The sequence below is a fragment of the Cavia porcellus genome, unplaced genomic scaffold (assembly GCF_034190915.1).
Source record: "Cavia porcellus strain 051 isolate PalLab524CR breed Dunkin Hartley unplaced genomic scaffold, mCavPor4.1 scaffold_18, whole genome shotgun sequence".
NCBI lineage: Eukaryota > Metazoa > Chordata > Mammalia > Rodentia > Caviidae > Cavia > Cavia porcellus.
Genome location: NW_026947501.1, coordinates 71,340,842 through 71,361,488, shown reverse-complemented (window position 1 = coordinate 71,361,488; position 20,647 = coordinate 71,340,842). Strand labels below are relative to the sequence as shown.

Below are 20,647 nucleotides of genomic sequence, written 5' to 3'. Positions count from 1 at the left end.
TGCCCAAGCAGTCTCCACAATGGCGCTCTCACACCTGGCAAGGTGTTCTCACAGCCGCTGTGACATTCGTGCCCTGGGTTTCTAGCTCCAGGGTCCAGGGAGGAAGCTGGCCTTGAGTGGGGGAGGGAGCCCCTCGATGCCCTTGGAACCACTTGGAGCTGGCCTGGTGACTGCACCTGCGGCACCATCGTGGGTGCCCTGAGAGGACGCAGGGTCCCAGTCAGTGGGCGCTGTGTTCAGTGCAGCCCAGGGAAGGTGGTGCTCTGCATGGTCAGGCCTTCCTGGGGCTCTTGGCCCAGGGAGGCTCAGCCCAGTGGGGCTGGGAAGGGCACTGCAGTGGGGCCAAGAAGGCAGGATCCACTGTTAGAGGCCCCAAGTCACCTGGGTCACCAAGAATGGGCCTGTCTCCCCTCGGTCTCAGCCCTCCAGCCAGCTGATAAGAACCATGGGTACTGCAGAGACGGATGTGCAGCTGTGCATACAGCAGCCCTCCTGAAACAGATGTGCACACAGGTGTGCAGGTTGCACACGGGCATGCAGTCTTCTCTGGCATGTGGCAGCCATGGCAGCTGGCTGCACCTGGTGTGAGCACCGTCAGCTGCCCGTGAGGCCACGCTGAGCTCTTGTCGAAGTCCTGCTGCTGTCCTGCTCGATGCCCTTGGGCAACTGTGATTTCTTTTTGGTGTGTGGGCCCCGCCTCCCTGGCGCAAGGCCCAGGCTGACTGCAGAGGGCGCAGGAGCCCATGAAAGGCAGGCCCAGTGGGATGAGCACAGCTAGCATCTGTCCACTCTGCAGGGTCCTGAAGGTCCCCTACCTCACACTCAGCACCAAGGAAGTCCCATTGCATGGCAAGGTCTCCCAGAAGGTCCCAGGTCCACCCCCTTGGCATCCTGGGGGGGGCTCCCTGGGGCTCGGAAGAGATGACTGGCCTTGGGTGTCTCGAGTGACCTCACGCCACTTCGTCAGCTGTCCAGTGCCGTCATGTCCCGTCCATCACGCCATCTTTATGTGGCTGGGGGTCGCAGGGGTGTTCCCTGGGCAGCCTGGCCACCTGCACTTGTGACTTGCTCATCCAACTTCCTCCGCGGAGCAGGAAGTGACCTCCAAGGTGGGGGGGTCAGGTCAGAGGAGTCGCCCCTCAGTCCGCCCCGAGGCAGCCATAGCCGTACCAGACCACTGGGTCATGCAGGTTTCTCTTAGGCCATAGCTGACAGAATTACCCCACGGCTTTTGAGACCCTTCTGGCTTGTCCTAGTGCTTTAGCCCTGCTCTGCGGCTGATGAAGGGTCGCACAGGCAGCAACCCACAGGTTCAAGGCAGCCCAGGAGGGCGGGCTTTGGTGCTGGCGAGGGTGCTAGGCGCTGGGTCACAGCCCGCCTTGGCACAGGGGCACAGGGTGTGCACTCCAGGATCCCAGCCTCTGGCGCCAGGGAGCTCTTGGCCCCACTGACCGATAACCTCAAGGTTGGATTAACAAGTCGTGGGCCCGCCGGAGAGTTATGGACACCGCTCTGCGGTCCCTACGAGGCGGAGGGCATGGGCTGCCCCTCCAGGCAGGAGAGGGGCTCCGTGCCACTCAGCCTTTGTGTGAGAGATGTTTGCCTTTCTGTCCCGCCTGCCGGTCCTGCCCTCCCGTCTGGAGGCAGCGAAAGCGGCCGCAGCACACCCAGCCTCTCGGTGCTGTCAGACAGCCGGCCGCCCTCCGCCACCTACCAGCAGGCACCGCGCCACTTCCACGTCCCAGGTAGGTTCCTGTGTGATGTTGCCCTGAGTGCACAGAGCAGGCACTGTGCCTGTCTGGGCTCAGCCAGTGCCCCATGATTCCCTAACCTCTCCTCAGCACCCCAAAAAACCCTGAGCTTGCGTACCCCAAACAGATACAGATGTGAGTCTCTCCCCAAGTCCCCCGTGCCTGGGGAGGTTCTGCCCCCTCTCGCCCCAGAGTAGAGGGGCTGAGCCAGTTGTACCCTGTGTGTCCCGACTCTCGCTGCCCACCCTGACCACCTCTCTCCCTGTCCCCTTTGGATCAGGTAGCATCTGGAGTGGGGGTGCTTGCTGTAGGTGTGGGACGTTGGCCCCAGATCCTTCCTGGGTGCCAGCGGCTTTCTGGTGATTCTGAGCCTGGGCGACTGGGTGGCCCTGAGAACGCCACCAGGCAGAAATCATCCCAGTCTGCTGCTTACCCTCCTGTTCTCTCCTTTTTGTTTCTCTTCTCTCCCAGACACTGGCGTAAAAGATAACATCTATAGGAAACCCCCTATCTACAAGCAGCATGGTACAGTTGGAGTCCTCTGCTCTGGTTTGCCCTGCATGTCTGGCCTCCCCTTGCTTCTGAATGCGTCCTTCGCTGTGTCCCCCTTGGTGTGGCACAGGCATGGGGCCCTCGCTGTTGGGGTGCAGATGTGCCATCTCTGGTGTGTGGAGGGCCCCTTTCCATAAATGACATTGGCGGGGACTCTGGTGGGTCCGTGATCTGGAGTCTCTGAGAGGCAACCTACAGGGAAGCAGTCGGGCTGGCTCCAGTCCTGTGGGAGGGGCAGCAGCATCCCGACTGATCACCGCCTGGTCACTGCCTGGTTATCGGGAAAGGGAGCCATCCCCAGAATCTCTCACTTACACCTCAGCAAGGACCGAGGTCCTGTGTTTAAGAATTTCCCACAGCAGCACACAGTGCCTGGCCTTTAGCTAAAGGGCTTTCCTGCCCAGGGGAGGAGCTGACCGGCAAGGGCATCCCCTAGCCCCGGGCTCTGCCTCCCTCTCCACTGGAGCTCATCTGGGACAGGTGTCAGGGAGCCGACTGCCTATGCTATGGAGCAGGGGACAGAAGGAACCTGAATTGGGATTTCTGAGACTAGGGGCTGCTGCCAGAGCCTCTGTTTCCTCATCTGCAAAGCAGGACCTGTCCCTGCCACCCTGCCCTGTGGGGACCTGGTGAGATTCCAGATGTGCAGATGCAGCCTGCCATGCCGTGCCGTGCCGTGCCGTGCCGTGCTGTGCCGTGCTGTGTGCATACAGGGAAGGCATGCAGCCGCTAGTGCAAGGCAGGGGGTCATCCATGCCGGAGGGAGGCACTCATCCGGGTCGCTGAGGGAGCAGCCTGTGACGTGCCCTGTAGGGGGACTCCGTGACTGTCCACTCGCCCACCCGGTAGAGCTGTGGCTCTGGTTGTGAGTTCGGGGTGCGCACTGTTTCACTTCCTCTGTGACCCGCCAGGCTCCACGCTCTGAGCATCTCTCCTTCATCCCAAGCAAGAAAACCTGAGCCCATGTCTCACCCTCCAGAGTGGGTTAGAGCGAGTGGGAAAGTGACTGTTAGATTGCCTGGATGAGCTCTTGAGTGTTAAGAGGTAAACTGAGGCCTGGGCAGAGGGAGGAGCATCCTTTAAGCACCCCTCATGGCCCTGTGCTGCACAGCCTGCCTGGAGCCTGTGGGTCCCCTGGTCCTGAGCCCAAGCCGCAGGTGACTTGAGGCCCTTCTACGAAGCAACCTCAGGTCTGCGTGTCGAGTTGGGTGCCACACTGTCCTGATGAGGAAAGGGCAGCCCCAGGGGGGCAGAGGGGACAGAAAATAGGAGACAGGGCCCAGCATCCAGGCCTCCGCCTGTGCCCCAGGGGGATGGCAGAGGTTGTGCAGTATCTTTGTGCTCAAAAAACTGCGGCTGTGAACATGTCTCCCGTCCAAAGGCAGTGTAAGGCTCACCTGTTTAAAAAAGCCCTGCACAAGTGCCAGAGCCCATGTCGGGGATGCCATGAACGAGGTCTTACAGAGCCCCCGCTTCCTCTCTGTTCCCGGGCTAAACCTGAGTGCAGTTCTGGCCCCGTCTCGCAGGGAGGGGCCCTGTGAATAGCAGATGGCTGGGCACAGCCTGGAGCTTTAACTCAGGCTGTGCGTGACCAGGCCTCCCTAGGGTGCATTCAGGAGACAGCGTGTGACGTGCCTGGTTTCCAGCCTGTACCACCCATGAGACTTTGTTGTTATAGGACTTTCTGCATCTGGCAGCTTAGATTCTGGTGGAAGTGTGCGTATGTGTAAGTGTGCATGCACGTGTGTGTGCATGTGTATGTCTGTGGTGCATATGTATGTGCACATGTGTGTGTGTGAGGCCCACACCCAGAACATGGGACTCTGACCCGGCAGTGCCTCTTGGGAGACGGAAATGGTCAGTCCCGAGTAGCACCCTTTCCTTACAGTAGTAGAAAAGCTTAGGACCTCAAGTCTGTAACTTGCCAGCTCACCGGAGCTTCTGTTTTCCCAGGAGCCTTTCTCCTTCTTGATGCCTGAGTCCCCTCCTCCCACAGCCCAGGATGGACCATGCATGGTGTTAGGGACAAGGACGATTAGTGTCACCTAGCAGCCATCTAATGTATGACACATGGTGCTTGGGACATGGGGAGGGGGTCTGGGTCTAGGACCGCGATGGAGAGGAGCCGTGGCAGCTCGTGGACTGTTGCAGGTGGGCTCCCCGCAGGCCCCGGGAGGCCCGAGGGCCACAGAGCCGTTCCTGCCACTGTGTTCTTAGGGGCACCCACCTGCCTGGACAGCAGCAGTGACCACTCGGAGCATGCATCGTTCTTTAGTCCTTCAGCCCTGGGCACAGGGGAGTGGGCTGTCCCTCACGTCTCTCCAGATCCTGTCGGTTGCAGGGCTGACTCTCCCTTGGTTTGGGCTTCTTGGGATGCGAGGAAAGGGCAGGGACAGCAGGCCCCACATCCAGAGGGAAGTGCGAGGCTCTGTGCTGGTCTGGGGACGCCTTCAGCAGAGGTCCTGAGGGCACAGGAGTGACAGAGGCTCAACTTCCCGCGAGGGGTTCTCAGGGCACGGGTGCTGTGGCTCCACATGACCCAGAAGGCACAGGAGACAGAACACGCAGACGGGGCCAGTCAGGGTCACCAGGAGGGGAGAGGCAGGGGCAGCAACAGGGCCCGAGGCATCGACAACACTTTCTTTTTCTTCTGAGCCGTGACGTGGCCAGCGAGCAGATGCCCTAAGTCCTTAGATGAGGAGCCAAGGACCAGGGGATAAGGTGACCTTTGTTATCCAAGGAGTATTTTGTAAGCATCTGTTAATGGGCTGGGCTCTGTCCCAGTGCTGGGGACACATGGGTGGCAAAGCTGAGATGCCAGTGGACCAGGCATAGCACACATATACAGGCAGGCATTCACACACACACACACACACACACACACACACACACACACACAGGAGATCATTCTCTCAGTGTAATCCTGTAATTACACTGTAATTTAATTTCAGTTGCACAGACAGGCGTAGCTCTGGGAAGATCGGGCTGACCACGCTGGCGGGCTCGTCCTCAGAAGCCAGGTCTGGAGGCCGAGAGCCCCAGGGCAGGGGTAGCGCTGTCTGGCCAAGGCCTGACTGAGTCCTACACCTGCCGAGGCCCCTTGGATGGAGAGCACCCACCAGACACCGGCCCTGGGCCTGGCTGCCGCAGCCCTGGTCTCACCTAGGACTCTCACCTGTGACAGGGTTAGGGTTAGGGTTAGGGTTGGGATGGTGGCCAGGATGACCCCGAAGCTCTGCCAGCTGTCTAGGGAGTCCTGCAGGTCAGAGGTGTCCCTGTGTCAGAAGTGACCAAGATTTAGCTAGTTAGGCCTCCCTTGGGAGCCCTGGGCCAGAAGTGCTGTGTCCGTCTTATTCCGCTCACCACACCAGGCGCCCAAGGAGACCCAGGGACACAGTGGACATGGCCATGGCCTGAGACTCCTTCTGTAGGGGTTCACTGAGGACACAGGGCCCCAGGGACACTGTTCATGGCAGGGGGAACTGGGCGATGTGGCCCAGAGTCCCCTAAGGCACACATCTGCCAGGAAGAACCAAGTAGGTCATCCCAGGCTCCAGGGAGCCCAGCCAGGCTTGGGTGCAGCCCTCACCTGCGCCCCAGCCCGCCCTCTCTGAGTGAGGCCTGCACCCCTGCCCATGCTGGTGCCCTTAGGGCAGGTTTTCCCGGACTGCCACCCAGTGCCTGTCCTGTTAGGAGCTATGGTCAGGCACTCATCGTGGCATCTGGAGAACACCTCTGAGCCAAGTGGCTCCCCCTTCAAGGCATCTGGAGCCCTCCTCCTCCTCCCGCTGTCCAGCTCCCTGGCCTGGGGCTCCGCCGGGGCAGAGCTGTGTCTCACTCTTCTGCCTGCCTTGTACTCAGGAGGACAGGCGTGCAAGAGAGGGGGGGGGGTAAAGCGGGGGGAGCAGATCAGAGCGGGGCAGTGGGCAGAGGGTGGGCGCAGGTGGATGCATCAGTGGGTGGGGCACAGACTGACAATGACGAGGAAGAGTCTGAGTGGCTGGTGATGGGTGACGTCAACGTAAGGAGGACGGATGGGGGTGGATGGGGCAAGAGGTTGGACGGTCGGGTGAACGAGTGGATGAGCGGCAGGTGGATGGGCAGCTGGGCATCTGGGTGGACAGACGGATGGGTGGGAAGTGACAAGGCTAGATGGGTAAGTGCACAGGAATGAATAAATATTTAAATGGGTGCATATACGGGTGTTCAAATTACAAATGACTCACAAGGTGGCGTGTGGGAAGCAGTGAAGCCCGGCCTGTTCTCATCCAGGGAGGAAATAAGAATCTGACAGTCCCCAGGGGAGCTGGGAGAGGGGTCCCCACATCAGGCAGATCCCCAGCTCAGGAGCTGCCTGTGTGACCCTGCGCCATGTTCCCTCTGGTTGTCCTGAGCCCCTCTGCCTTTTCCTGATGCTTCAACACGGTGGTCACAAGTTAGCCCAGATCTGGCCTCTTGTTTATTCCTAATTTCTTCTGAGTTGTTGGTTATTCTGGAATTCACATTGGTGCTCTCCTGGGGTCCTCACCACCTGGAGGCATCACTTACCCACTTCACAGGTCAGGAAACTGAGGCTCAGAGCTGCTGAGGAAGCCAGTTACCAGTGCTGCAAAGCACCGGTGTCCGCCTGTTCCTGCCCAAGCGCCTGATTCCAAGAGAACCCATCCCCTGTTGTGTGGGCTGCTGCACTCAGCTAAGAGACGCCCTGGCCTGGTTGAGTGTGTGGGGTGGCATTGCTGAGGGAACGGGCTGAGCCTGAGCAATGTCCCCTCCCTGTCACTGCCAGGCCACTTGGAGCCCTGTGGTAGCTCTGTAGCCATTCACGTGGCCACCCCATCGCCCACAGCTGTGTGGAGGTTGGAGACAGGACCCACAGGTCCCCTGACTGAGCTCCGTGGGCAGGGATTTCACCCAGAGCCTTTTGCTCCCAGGGCTCCGGGCTTGGCAGGAATGGGGCTGGGTTATTTTGGCCAGCAGGACTCCAGGGGCTTTGCCTGCATGGATGGTACTCCCAGATCTCCAGGTCCCCGCTGGCCGCCTCTCCTCTGGGATGTGCTGGGCAGCTGCAAGGAGCCAGGGCTGATGCATGGCCACACTCAAGGCCACTGCTGCAGAGCAACAGCTGTTGTCCAGACAACAGGAGCGCTTGTGCTGCCGGCACGCCTTGGCTTGTGTATTCCCTGCCCGTCTCCCTGGCACAGCCTCCTTGGCAGACAGTGGCCCTAGGAGTGGAAAGTGTGAGATCTTTCCTTTACACCTTGAAAATCACCATCTCTCCCAGAGAGCCATGAAGCAGGGAGCCGTAGAGCAGGGAAATGTCCGTGCATCCGGAACGGAAGTGCTCAGTCTTCGATTCTGGCCTTATCTTATCAAGGTCCTGTAGTCCAATCCCCAATGTCCAAGCTCTCTGGCCTGGTGTCAGTCTTGTCCTTGGTGGTGCAGGAGGCGGGGCGCTCCAAAAGACTGGCAGGGTCCAGCCCGCCCCTGGCTGCAGGTAAGAAGCCCACCGTGGCTGGCTTGTCCCACCCGACCCGGGTCTGCTCTGCAGGCCAGGGGACGGCCAGCTGGGTTCAGTCCTGCCATGCATGGGGCTGGCACTCCGGCTCAGGGTGTCTGCATGCTGCAGAAGGGAGCTGGGACCTCCGCATGCCGTGTGGGGTGCACTGGCTGGAAATCAGGGCAGTGCTGCTGGGCGACCTGCCCTAGATGCTGCATGTGGTGTCCTTGGTAACGAGCTGGGCCAAGGTTACACTTTCTTGCGTTTGTTGTTGAGTTCACTTCTGGCTGTGTTTTTCATTTCTTGTTGCATGGACTTTGCCCGGTGGCACAAGCCACGCCACGTTCTGTGTTTTGTGGGCAGTGAGGCAGGGGAGACAAGAGAGGACTCTGGGTCCACCAGACTGCCAGGGTTCCTGCCGCCTCTGTCCCCACTAGTCTGCAACCTTGAGCAAGTCCCTGAGACTTGCTCCCTAATCTGTGATATGACGTGAGGCCCTTGCTCGCAGGGTCTGGTGTGGACAGGCAGCGATGTACACACAGTACCTGGCTTGCATCTGGCCCCGAGGGCCTCCAAGCTGTCCCGGCCCTTCCACGCTCCACCTGCAGTACAGCGTCCGGCACCTGCCTGGTGGCTGCCTCTGAGATCGTGGGTGTCCACACCTAAGGGTGCGACAGACTGAACCGAGGCTCTGCTCGTGCACCTGCTGCTCCGCCCTGGGCCTGTGCCAGCTTGCCGGGGCCCTGAGCCCCTAAAAGGCGCTCACACCATTGACCTCTTCCCGTTTCATGTTCCATTTCTGACCGTAGTGATAAAGTAGGAAACCAGAATTCACAGCACACTGCTTCTACAAACTGATTTTTCCCTTCCAGCTGCCCGGCGATCGGATGGGGAAGACGGAAGCTTCGACCAGGATAACAGGAAGGTAACTGAGGAGCAAGTGCACCCCAGCACTGTGCTAGCCTTTCCCACTGGGGCCGCAGACTCCTCCGCTGCTTCCATTCCTTAGGGCTCCAGACCACAGTGGGGGGCGTGCCCACCACCTCCTTCCTGTACTCAGGACGGGGCTGCTGCCCACATCCTGGCTGGAGGTCGGGTAACCGAGCTGTAGCTCCATAACTGGGAGGACACACTGTGCCGAAGTGCATTCTGGGGGTGCTGGGATGACAGCTGTGAATCAGGTTGGTTTTCCACCAGGGTCCACAGAGCTCGTGGGCACAGCTGTCACCAGAGAGGGGGCGCAGGTGTGAATGGCAGGCATGGCTCTGCTCCAGTGGTGCCTTTTGGGGCCCTGCCCTCCCTGAGCCTTGGTTTTTTCATCCATGAAATGGAGCAACAGCATTTACACCGAATAGTCCTATCCTCCAGTCTCCCGGAGCAGAGACTTCTGTTAAAAGCTGCACCTTGCTCACACAGTTTCCTCACTGCAGGGCCTGCTCCTAGGTTAAGGAGGCTGCTAGAAGGCTCCAGGGACCTCCCAGTTCACGTGACCTTTTCTCCTCTGTAGAAGACCAGCTGGCTGCTGCCCAAGGGAGATGCTGACCTAAGGACAAACTCTCCAGACCTGGACAGCCGGTCTCTATCGCACAGTAGTGGGCTGGAGCGAGAGCCACTCCCGAGGGCGCCTGTAGACAGCTTCTGCTCACGTGAGTGGCTCTTCTGAGCCGGGCGCTGTGCTGTGCCCAAAGGCCTCCAGCTTCGGGGCCCCTGCTGCACAGCCATCTCAGGACACATGACAGTGAGCTGGCCCTGGAGGGCAGCCCAGATAGGAGAGCAGAGGCTCTCCTCCTCCAATGCCACCCTCGCCCTGACATGAGTCGACCGATGTGCACACAGAGGCCAGGGCACAGGGTCTCCTGGTGACACTTCCAGAGTGGGCAGGCAGGGATCCCAAGTCATGCTAGGAAAGTACCCTCAGGGCCCGATTCCCCCAGAGTGGATGGGGGCATGGTCTAGAGCAAGTCCAGAGCTGGAACTGGCGACAGGGTGCCCTGGGTGAGGTGCTGGAGAGGCCCGGGTGACAAGGCCACCATTGCCCACCACTGGGATGTTGTGAAGACTGAGCTGGGAAGGTCGTGTCCGTTGCTGTAAATCCTAGACAAAGTCAAGGCAAGAGCCACTGGATTCCCTGGGGACCTCCTGGGAGCACCTCTGGGTCCCAGCCGGCTAGGGTCTTTGTACATGGTCCAGGTGGGGTCTGAGGGTGGAAGCAGAGGCAGGAAGAGGGGGCGTGATTTGAGGCACAGAGGACAGGTCCAGCTGTGCAGGAGACAGATCCTCGCCCGTGTGTGACCAAGCTACCTCATGCATCTTCAGGAGACTTGGCTAGGGCCCAGGGGTGCCCTGCCTGGCAGGTGGTAGGTGCTCGAGGAAAGGCTGCCACCCATCCTCACCCTCACTGCGGTGATTCTGAGCAGCACTGCGTTACCACCCGTGAAAGTGGCCCCTGGGAGAGGGACACGTGAGGTGCAGAACCCTGAGCCGTGGTTGTTACAGGGCGGCTGTGAACTAGGACAGGCGTGCTCTTCGGCGTGGGCCTCTGTGCACAGCGGTCCTCCTGCTTCCACCCTCTGGGCCTCAGAGCCAGTGCCTAAGGCTGGGGTCGGCCTGGCAAAGGGCACTGACATAGTCCCCTGGGGTCTGCAGGGTGCGGTGTGTAGGGCCTGCTCTCCCCTGTGGCTGGCTGAGCCTCCCGGGGGCAGCCACTCACTGTCCTGCAGCCCTTGCCCTGCATGCGTGGCCCCTCATGTGCCCCAGCTCAGGAGCAGCCCGGCAGCCCCGCCTGCCCTGATCACTGGCTCCAGTACCAAGTGTGGACATCCGGGTATCAGAAGAGGGCGCTCTCCAGCTTCCCGTCCTTCCCTGGGGGGTAGGGGCGCAGGCCTCATCTGCCATCCTGGTTCCCCCTGCCCGTGACTGCTGTCCCTAGCAATTCCTGCTGTACTCTGTGGCTCAGGACTGAGAGAGGGGACATTGCAGGAAGGCGCCCCTTTGGAGACAGCTGCCACTGTTGAGCTGAGTGACCCGCAATGTATAGCCCTCATCCCATACCCTGCTCATCTGCGAATGCCAAGTGTGGGTGCTCTGGCCATCCTAGGACACATGGGCTGATGGGCAGAGGTCTCTGAAGGCCACCCACAGCTGCAGGGACCTGCCGGCCGCCTCCACCGCTTCTGCCACCCCCATTGCACGCCACGCTGGCCCCCAGCTGCAGGAGCCCAGTGGCCCACAAACCTCCTGCACGGCACACACACTGTGGATGTGTCCTCCCCTCTGCCACACTTGCCGTGCAGCCACGACCATGGCTGCATCCTGCCTCGCTTTCCAGGGCTGCCTGGGTCAGCATTGCACACAGGAGCCCTGGGTCTCTCTGTGTCTGTTTCTGTCCCCGTGACATGGCCTTGTTTCCTCATGTGGCCAAGGACCGGCTGCGAGTTAGACCTGTCCAGATGAGCCTTGCCATCTGCCCCATCAGCCTGTGGGCTCCGTGCTCTTTTCCCGGCTCCGGGCCCGTTGTACCCACCTCTGACTGTGCGGAGCCTCAGCACCTGGCAAGCTGTGCCCGCCTGCCCCAGGGCTGCCCCTCACAGCAAGCGGAGGGAGGGGGACTGTGATGCTTAGCACAGTGGGCGCTCAATAAATGTTGGTTGAATTAAGCTGCGTTAAATTCAATGGGTATTTACTGAGCCCTCACTCTGTGCCAGACACTGAGAGGGATCCCAAGGGGGAGACAGGCAGCCAGCGCAGCCCCTACGGAGCCGTGTGCGGGCAGGCAAGAGACAGAGGTGCAGTCACAGGTGCCGCCCTGCCTGCTGGGGGCCTGATGGCTCCCAGGGCCCAGTCCACCCTCCTCCCTGCAGGACATCGTCCACCTCTCCCCCTGGGACCGAGCCCATCCTTCCGCCCTCATCCATCCCTCCGCCCTACTGAGCGTGCTGGGCGTGGCATTAGGTGGCACCGAGCTGGAGGTGGGTGACTGACTACCCAGGGACAGCTCCACCATGGGGCTGTGTTCTCAGACTCTGTGAAGAAACGTGCATTCAATGCTGATGGCTTCCTTTCCTGGTTGTGTCTAGGACTCTCTGGACCATGGACAGTAATGTGGCTTACAGATACACCCATTTCTGGTTTACGGATGCACCTGTTTCTGATCCGCTTGCTTCCCCGTAGGATGAGGCTTGATACCCAGGAAGAATTGGGGTGGCCTGTCCCCTGCCCTGGCCTTTAGACAGCTTGTTTCTGCTCTTTCCGGCCCTGCCCTCTCTTCTGAAGCCCCTACACACACATGCATTGTAGTCAGAGATCCTGGCTGGCTGGAGACACTGCCCAGGGTACTTAGGGCCCCTAGAAGAACCCCGACACTTGCAAAGTGAATGAGCCCCCTCTTCAACCAGCACAGTGCCTAAGGGGGGCAGAGGGACAGGACGCAGGGGTGGAGCTCGGAGACAGATGGGCAAAGCGTAAATCAGCAACAGAGACAGCACAGGGGGGCCCCAACTTGCCTGTCACTTTGGCACTGTGTCCCCTTCTGAGCTCTCCCGGGAGGCCCTCTGTGGAGTCCTGTGCTTGTGTTTTCTGGGAGCTGGGACACAGGGCCCAGTGCTGCTGCAGGGCTGGGTTCTTTGGTGGCCGTGGGAAGAAGGGGGCTGATGGGATGTCCTCCTCCCCAGTCCAGCAGAGTCCCAGGTGGGAGGACACTGTCCTCACATCTTCCGGTCCTAGCTACTGATTTGCCATGGGAGCATCAGGCAGGGCCAGCGTATCCGGGGCTGCAGGAGAGACCTGTGGGGTGGAGCCGCAGGCATCGGGTCAGATCAGCGCCCCATTTCCTCATCCTGTCGCAGGCAAAATAGGGCCCAGGGAAACGAGGCGGAGCCCAGTTACCCAGTGCATCTTTTGTGCGTACTTTGTTCTAAGTAGACAGAAACAGTCCAAATTCCCGTAGATCATGGTACCCAGTGCAGGAGGGGGTAGAGGGAGGGCGTGCGGTGTGCTCTTACATGTGGGAGCGGAAGGCAGGAGGCCGTGGCCAGCAGACCCAGGGCAGAACTACGGGAACAGTGTGGCTGCTGGGAAGAGGGCAGAGGTGTGGCTGGCGGACGTGGGCAGTGCAGGCAGCCAGCGAGAGATAGGCTCCCTATAGGTTCAACTCACAGACACCCACTTGGCAGAGGATGGGCAGGGGCATCCGTGGCTGTGTGGTGAGGGGGGGGGGGAATCCCTCAGTCCAGCTGGCTGGGGCCCCTGTATGAGCGCAGGAGCCCATGGAAGGGCTGTGGCCCTGGGTGGCAGAATCAGAAGACCCCGGGCGGGGCATTCCATCAGGGTGGGCCATTCCATCAGGGTGGGCCAAGGAGCCTTCAGTCAGAGGTGGGGGCTGACGGGCAGGTCTCCCTTGTTGGTTTGGGGACCCAGAGCCATCCAGGTAGATCTGTCAGGAGGTGGAGTCTCCGCTCAGAGGTCAGAGCAGAGGTCTGGACCAGAGGCACAGGCCTGGGGGGTCCAGCTCTCGATAGCTGGTATCTGAGACGCCAGCGCCCTGCCTGATGTCTCCAGGTGTCACCTACCATCCTCAGTGCAGGCAGACAGGGTGACGTGAGCCTGAACCACTTGGACCCAAACTGCGATGACGCTCCTGCCCCATTCCCAGCTCACTCTGTCAGTTCTCCTGTGGGGACAGAGAGTGGAGTGGGTGGGATGGCCCCCAGGGATGCTGTAGGCCATGGGCAAGGGTCACCAGGCATAGAGAACATGGTGGGGGTGGAACTGAGGATGCCAGAATGGAGGTGCCAGCCCGGCTCTGCACTGGGGAATGCAGGGAGGAGAGGCCAAGGGAGGCCACCTAATATCCAGCAGCAACTAGGCATCATGTGGGATACAAATACTTGGGCAGGGAATAGCCAGCCTGGTCTCTCTATAAAGACCAGTATTTACTTGGGGAGACCAGGTGCTCTCTGCCCCTGCTTATCCATGAGCCCCCAGGGGCAGTGGGAGCTGCAGGGTTTGGGGAGGACCTGGCCCAGAAGTGGATACTTGGGAGTCCTGGGGAGCAGCCGTGTCCTTTGTGAGGTGTCTTGGTTTCTTTTCTCTCAGTGCTGAGGTAAAATACCTGACACCCAAAATTAAGGAAGGAAAGGTTTGTTTAGCTCACAGTGTGTGGAGGTTTCAGTCCGTAATCAGCTGGCTCCAAGGCAGGGTGGCGTGGCACAAGGGCAATGCTTCAAGGCAGCAGCCAGCCAAAGCAGCCAGGGCAAAGGAGGTGGACAGCGAGCCTCTTTTCCTCCTTTGTATTGTGCATAGGCCACCCCACCTGACCCCATCACCCCTGCCTCTGCAGCGCTCACAAAATCTCCTTGCCGTCCTCTTGCACAGGCTCAGGATATTTCCAAAGTAAGGCTCCTGGCTCCCAGCTGGGCTTGTTAGTTAAACTTCTGAGCACTGCTCAAGTTGATGCAATGTATCAATCATAACTTGGGGCTGTCCCAGGCTCTCCACCGTCCAGACCTGCAAGCAGCAGACTTCCCGCAGCAGGGACTGGATAGGGTGAGCCTTCAGACACCAGGGCAGGGTCAGTGCCTCTCCGGGCTTGGGTGTCACCATGGACCATGCCTCAGCTCCACCCCAGGCTCCGGTGTCCCCCTCACTCGCCCAAGTGTCTGCAGCTCGCCACTGCTACGGGAAGCTCCATGTCTTACCTCAGGAGTGCTGAGTTCGTGGGGGAAGGCCCAGCCCAGGAGCTGTCATAGGGTTCAGGAAAGTAGCCATGGCACAGAGAGCCTGCTGTATGTGATGGGGTGCACCAGGGGACCCCACCTATCGGGGGCCTGGCCTAGATCCCCAGTCCCAAACAAGTGTACGGCGAAGGCTTAAATAAATGAGATAAGTGGTGTGATTTTAGGGCTCCAGGAGGATCAAAACTCTCTGCAGAGTTTGAGACTCTAGCAGCTAAGACATGGAATGTCTCTGGGTGACCCATATTTATTTAGTGTTCAAGTAAGGGGTTAGAGTGAAAACCGCAGAACAGACCTTGGACGTGGTTCAAGGACTTTGTCAAGTAACACGCTGTGCTTAATTTAGGAGAAGTATCTCAGGAGAAGAGCTCCATGTTGCGTTTACAGGAGCGAAATACCTACAGCTACAGTCTTTATTTAGTTCATTGGAGTTGGAGCAGGTGGCCTCAGCTGTGGTTTATCTTGTCCTTTGAGGCAACTCCTTGTTCTGGGGTCAGCTGGGCCATGCTGCACTGCCGCACGTGTGTTCAGTTTCCAGTTTCAATGGCTCCCAACACCCACCCTGGTCCCCAGAATCCAGGCACATCCAAAGGAGAAAATAGAAGTTACAGACAGAGTGCTTCAGGTTCCTGGTGGCATGCGGACATGTCTGTGGCCACTATGCACATGGAGCTGTGGACATGCCCAGGAGGCCACATGAGGACCATATAGTGCTTGTCACTTCTTGAGTGACCTTGGGCACAAGACAAAGCTCTCTGAGATTGGAAGATGGGGCTGGCCCAGTCCTCCTGGCAGGGTGCACGTGGGAGGCATGCAGTGTCCTACGGCCCGGCCCTCAGAAGACATCCAGGCGGGGCACACTCGGATGCTCAGCTGGCTCAGGGCTGCCCTCTCGGCTCTAGGGTCCTCTTGTCCACCGTCATCTGGACTTGCAGTGAGGTTCCACTACCTCCTTCCTGGAGTGGAACAGCCAAGGCTCAGGGAGGGACTAGACCTGCATAGGCCAACGTGGCTGCATTCACACGCTGACTGGGAGGAGCTTGCTGGCCAGCTGTCCACAGAGTACTGTGGTGATCCACCTGCTGTACCACCTCAGGACACCCATGAAGGCTGCACCTTGAATGTCAACTGCTTGACCTCAAGAGCAACTGGAAGAGCATGGAGCCACAGGCATCCATATGGTGCTGAAGCAAGGTACAGGGAGCCTTCGGGGGAAGTGCAGGGCTGCTCAGAGCAGGTGGGCTGATGGGCTCCTAAAGCCAAAAGCCCCGGGCACTCAAGTGATGTGGATCACTTGATCCCACTAGGTCTCAGCTTCCTAGTCTGTAAAATGGGCTCCCATTCAGAGCATGGGCAATGTGAATCAAGTGCCATGGCTGGATGTGTGAAGAGATGCTATAATGGTGGTTCTTGAAACACCATTCTTGCACCGGGGTTCTCCAGACCCTTTACATCCCTCCCCAAGAGAGACCAAGTGTGGTGGATGCAGACAGCAACTCATAGATGAGGCTCCTGGACACCATTCTCCCTGTTCTTCCCACTGAGCACAGCAAATGAACCCAGGAATAACAGCAGATGCCTCTCTCCCCACCACACTGCAGACACTGAACAGGAGGCCAGCAGGTGCCCAGAGCCGTGGGAGATGCCAGGAGATGGCCTGGCAGGGTCTCCCGTCCCACCAAGGACATATATCCATCACGGGCAGTGCCAGCAGGGTTGGACACGAGCACAGCTCCAGGGGAGCCTGGCAGATCAGGGAAGGTGACATGCATTACGAAGATGGGATGTCACCAGACCCTACCCACTGAACCTAGACAGGGGACAGTCTGCTGAAAAAGACCAGAGCCCTTCTCGAAGTAGTATGCAGATATCCAGCATTTGGTACCACACAGCAGGAACCATGAAGTTAGCTATCACTGTGTAAAAAGACAATCAGCAGATAGCAGCAAAGAATGAGATGCTGGAATTAAGACATCTACCGTAAAAAATGCCTTATTAAGCCTTTATAAATCGTCTGAAACCAATGAAAGCACGACAAAATCCCACCACAGTAATAAAAAAGTTATTTTTTAAGTCAAATGGAAACTATAGAACTGAAAAAAATAAAGTAACCATAATTAAAAATCCACTGAGTGGATTCAAAAGGAGACAAGCAAATATGAGAAGAGAGAATCCTTGCCTGCAGACAGTGTGCACAGCAGAGGGAAGGAGCAGAGTGAACCACACTCCAAGGGGCCTGGAGGACAGCGTTGGCATTATTGGATTCCAAGAAGGACAGCAGACAGAAAGGGATTGAAAAAGTATTGGAGAAACATGGCGGCGGAACCCTGTAATCCAGCAGAACCTGGGAGGCTGAGGCAAGAGAGTTGCAAGTTGGAGTCAATTTAGCAAGACCTTATCCAAAAATAAAGACAGCAAGGGCTGGAGATGTGATAGAGCACCCCAATATAAGCTTGGATTCCAATCTTTATACCTGTATCTGTATATATCTGTTTCTTCAAAGAAGCAAAGGTTGAAAACTCAGCACATTTTGCAAAAGGCACACATCTACAAATTCAAGAAACTGAATGAACATCAAAGAAACCCATACCAAAACAATTATGCTTAAACATCTGAAACTTCAATACTCAAAAAAGAAAGAAAGAAATACCCCACAAGAAATATATACGACCTTCTTGAAAATACTGTGTGAGAAAATGCAAGAAAAACCCAACTGAAGGCTGCAGATTTTGCAGCTGGAACTGTGGCAGCCAGGAGGGAGCTGCAGGTCTCATGGCTGAACAAGAAGAATTGTCAGTGTGAATCTACAGTCAGCAAAAACACCAGTCAGAAGGGACGAGGGATGGAAGCCTTCTCGGGCCGCGGTAATGTGCCGGGCTGTGTCCTGACGTGGCACAGGGAGTTGGCCGAAGATGTTCTCTGAATGGTGGTGACAGGAGAAAGGCAGCACTCAGAGAGGACAGGACAGCAGACCGGGGAGCGTGGGGCTGCATGTAACAGATCACCCTTCTCCTTCCATCTCCAGATCATATTTGACGGTTGAAGGAAGTATATTGCACTCTCTGAGGCAGCTGCCCTGAGCCCTGTTTGCAGGGGCCATGGAGTGTGAAGTGGGTTCATGGAAACTGGGTTTCTATACCACCTAATGCAGCTGAACGTCAGGACCATGGTCAGCAGTCTGGGCGTGGCGTCATCTCCCCCAGCCAGGGGCCTACAGTGTGTGTCCAGGTAACTGGCATAGGGTGAGGTACAGGCTCAGTATGGGCACTTGCTGATCTGAGTGGGCAGTTGTGTCCAGATGTTGCTGTCCAGCCAAACATCCTGGAGGGCTGGTAAAAGCCTGGACACTGGGCCAGATTCCTGGACCCTGAGTTCCAACTCTGTAGGTCTTCGATGGGGCTGAGAACGTGTTTCTGATGAGGGGCCTTCCCAGCTCCCTGGTGAGATTAGTGGTGCTAGTTGGGGACCTACTATGAGGACCACTTCGCTGGGCATCTCAGGCTCCCGGGCAGCTCATGCCTCAGCTAAGCAGCCCCCCAGGCTCCCGGAAGTGCCCAGCTCTGTGCGTGACTCAAGCAGCAGGTGATTCTGGATCCTTGCCTCTGCCTGGGGACTGCTGCTACTGAGCTGGGTGACCTCAGGCAGGTATCCACCTGTCTTTGGGCCACTCATCTCGAAGAACCTCAGAGAAGCTGGAGCAGGAGGAGCAGCCCAGCAGCCCCAGCCTCAGGCCCCTCACCCAGCTCTCTCTTGGGTACCTAAGAATTCACGGGACCAGGGGTCTCCTTTGCCATGAGCAGTTTGAGGCCCCAGCCTTGATGTTGTAAAAGACCTCTGTTGACCTCTATCCAGAACTTTCTCATGGGCCACCCTGTGGCTTGCAAGTCCTGGAGCAGGTCCCCAGCTGGACCATCTCCTACTGGCTTCCTGTGGCCTGTATGAAGTCCTTTCCTGTCCTCACTGGGCCCCTGAGGAGCCCGAGTGAAAGGCACTGGACCCCCACCCTTGCTCAGAAGCCCATGGGCAGGTGGCAGTTGGTGCTGTGTGTGCTGGCGGCACAGTGTCCAGTCCTCTGCATAACCACGACCTCATGAGCACTGGAGGTGGTGACCACCATCCCCCACTGCTCTCCTGGGGCAGCCCAGGACCCCAAAAATACATGGCTGGTCAACTCTTGGTGTGTGGTTGGCCTACACCACTGGTGCCAGCTAGGGACGCCCAGAGGCTGACGTGGCCCCTACTCTTGGGGCCCGAGCTGGTGGAAGAACAGACAGTCTAGGGCCTGAGACAGCCTGTGAAGGGTGCTCCTGGTGCAGGGTCCCCACCCTATGGAGCGCAGGAGGCTGTGCCATGGCTGCTTCACTAGAAGGCGCCCCTCTGAACCAGGCAGGCTGCTCCCCAGGACTCCCCTCTGCTCTCCCCAGGATGATGCTGACACTGAACTCAGAGTCAGCCCTGCCACGTCCAGCCCCAGCCCCTCCTGATGCCCCTGCCAGCGAGGCTGCCAAGTGGGAGTCAGGGGCCCAGGGCCTCAGACCAGGGCCCAAGGGCCTCACACTAGCCCTTCCTTTGCATCCCAAGAAAAACTGGCAATTTGGGTTTTAATGTGAAAATCCTCTTGCTGCAAAGAACTTTGGGAATTTTTTTAGAAAGTAAAATTGTTAGCGAGGACCGGCGGTGCATGCCTGTGTTCCTAGCTACTTGGGAGGCTGAGGCAGGAAGACTGCTTAAGTGCACAAATGCAAGACCAGCCTGGGTAACGATAAGAACCTGCCTCACAAAAGGAAAGGAGGGAAGGAAGAAAACCAGAAAGGGAGGGAGGACGGACGTCTCCAGGTCTCAGCTGGCTGGGGTGGCCCGCCTTTGCCCCCACTCTGGCACAATGCCATAGCCCTACTGTCCCCCACGTGTCAAGGTCTACCCCCATCTGGACAGTGAGGAGCTGGCCTGAGGACAGATGAGGCCGAGCGTGGTGCCCGCTGTTGTCTTCAGGTCGTGAGTGGGTGCCAGTTGCACCCGTCCTGGCTCCTTCCTCAGTGCGCGCCCTGGGGACTGACGGTCCCAGCTGAGGTGAGAGAGACCCTCGGGGGCCTCCTGCATGTTGTCACCTTGCAGCTGTGTCCCCTCCACCAGGAGGCTGGCCAGGGCGCCCTTCTCTAGCCGTGCTGAGCGCGTGTGACCAGGCTGTGCTGTGTCTGTTTCAGGGTTCCCCTATTCCAAATCCGATTCTCCCCCAGGACCCGGAAAGAACGGCTTGGACCACCGGGTAGGTACTCACCCTCTGGGTCACGCTGTGCTAACAGCCAGCATCTCCCCCGCCCAGACCCACCTCATGGCTTCCTGACCGCACAGCCGGGAGGAGAGGCGGGGCCCCTGCTCGCCCACCAGCCCTCCAGGGCCCTGCTCAGGGCTGCTGCCACCATGGCCTTTTCCACAGCAGGACCAGACCACACTGGCCACCCACATGCCCTCTCTCCTGTGCCCGGGAGCCAAGGGGACCTCAGCATGTGGGGGTGGGGAGAGGGGGACAGCTGGGGCTTAGACCCAGCTTCAGGAAGGCGCCTAGACACTGCCTCCTGCTGTTGTTGGAGCTCAGGGAGGCCCAGGAAGGGCAGCTGTGCCCCTGAGCCCAGTGTCTCTGCCTGGGCCGCAGGTGCCCTTAGGACCACAGGATTACAGGGATGGCACCCTGGCATGGCCTGGCTCTCCTCCATTTCCTGCTCCCAGCCGCATGCCAGGCTGGCTCCGTTCCATGCCCCGGTTCAAGGCCCAGTGCAGTCGCCCCTGCGCTGGGAGGATGTGTGTGTGTGGGGGGGGGTCTGACAGTCCCAGAGCCATCGCCTGTCATGTGACCAAGCGAGCCTCCACCCCCAGGGCTGTCACCTCTCAAGAGAGCCGCTGAGATGCTGAGGTCTGTTTGCTGCCCTGGAGCAGCTGGGACAGGGGATGTGCAGCCTGGGGATGCCCTGACCTTGAGGTCAGGGGCCTTACCATCCATCACCACAAGTGACCTCTGGGGCCAGCTGTGTGCATCTGTCTTCCTCTGCTGCTGAGTATTGGTGCCAGGCCCTGCCCACAGGGACCCCGAGTCCTCTGCATGGTCAGATCCTATTGGA

General features: G+C 58.7%; 1 protein-coding gene across 26 annotated transcripts in view; it reads left to right on the top strand.

Moving 5' to 3' along the window:
* Nucleotides 1-20,647, top strand: part of Ablim2 (actin binding LIM protein family member 2) — a 110,138-nt gene that overhangs the window by 73,039 nt on the left and 16,452 nt on the right. For 7 of the 26 annotated variants that reach the window (XM_063230232.1, XM_063230231.1, XM_063230238.1 and 4 more), the window contains 6 exons: nucleotides 1,644-1,745; nucleotides 2,223-2,276; nucleotides 7,678-7,797; nucleotides 8,673-8,725; nucleotides 9,308-9,446; nucleotides 19,736-19,797. In XM_063230232.1, the coding sequence (XP_063086302.1) occupies nucleotides 1,644-1,745; nucleotides 2,223-2,276; nucleotides 7,678-7,797; nucleotides 8,673-8,725; nucleotides 9,308-9,446; nucleotides 19,736-19,797 (530 nt within the window). Of the gene's footprint in view, nucleotides 1-1,643; nucleotides 1,746-2,222; nucleotides 2,277-7,677; nucleotides 7,798-8,672; nucleotides 8,726-9,307; nucleotides 11,457-17,556; nucleotides 17,760-19,446; nucleotides 19,602-19,735; nucleotides 19,798-20,647 lie in introns of those variants that run through there. The other 19 variants (XM_013157450.3, XM_063230248.1, XM_063230245.1 and 16 more) reach the window with 7 other exon arrangements.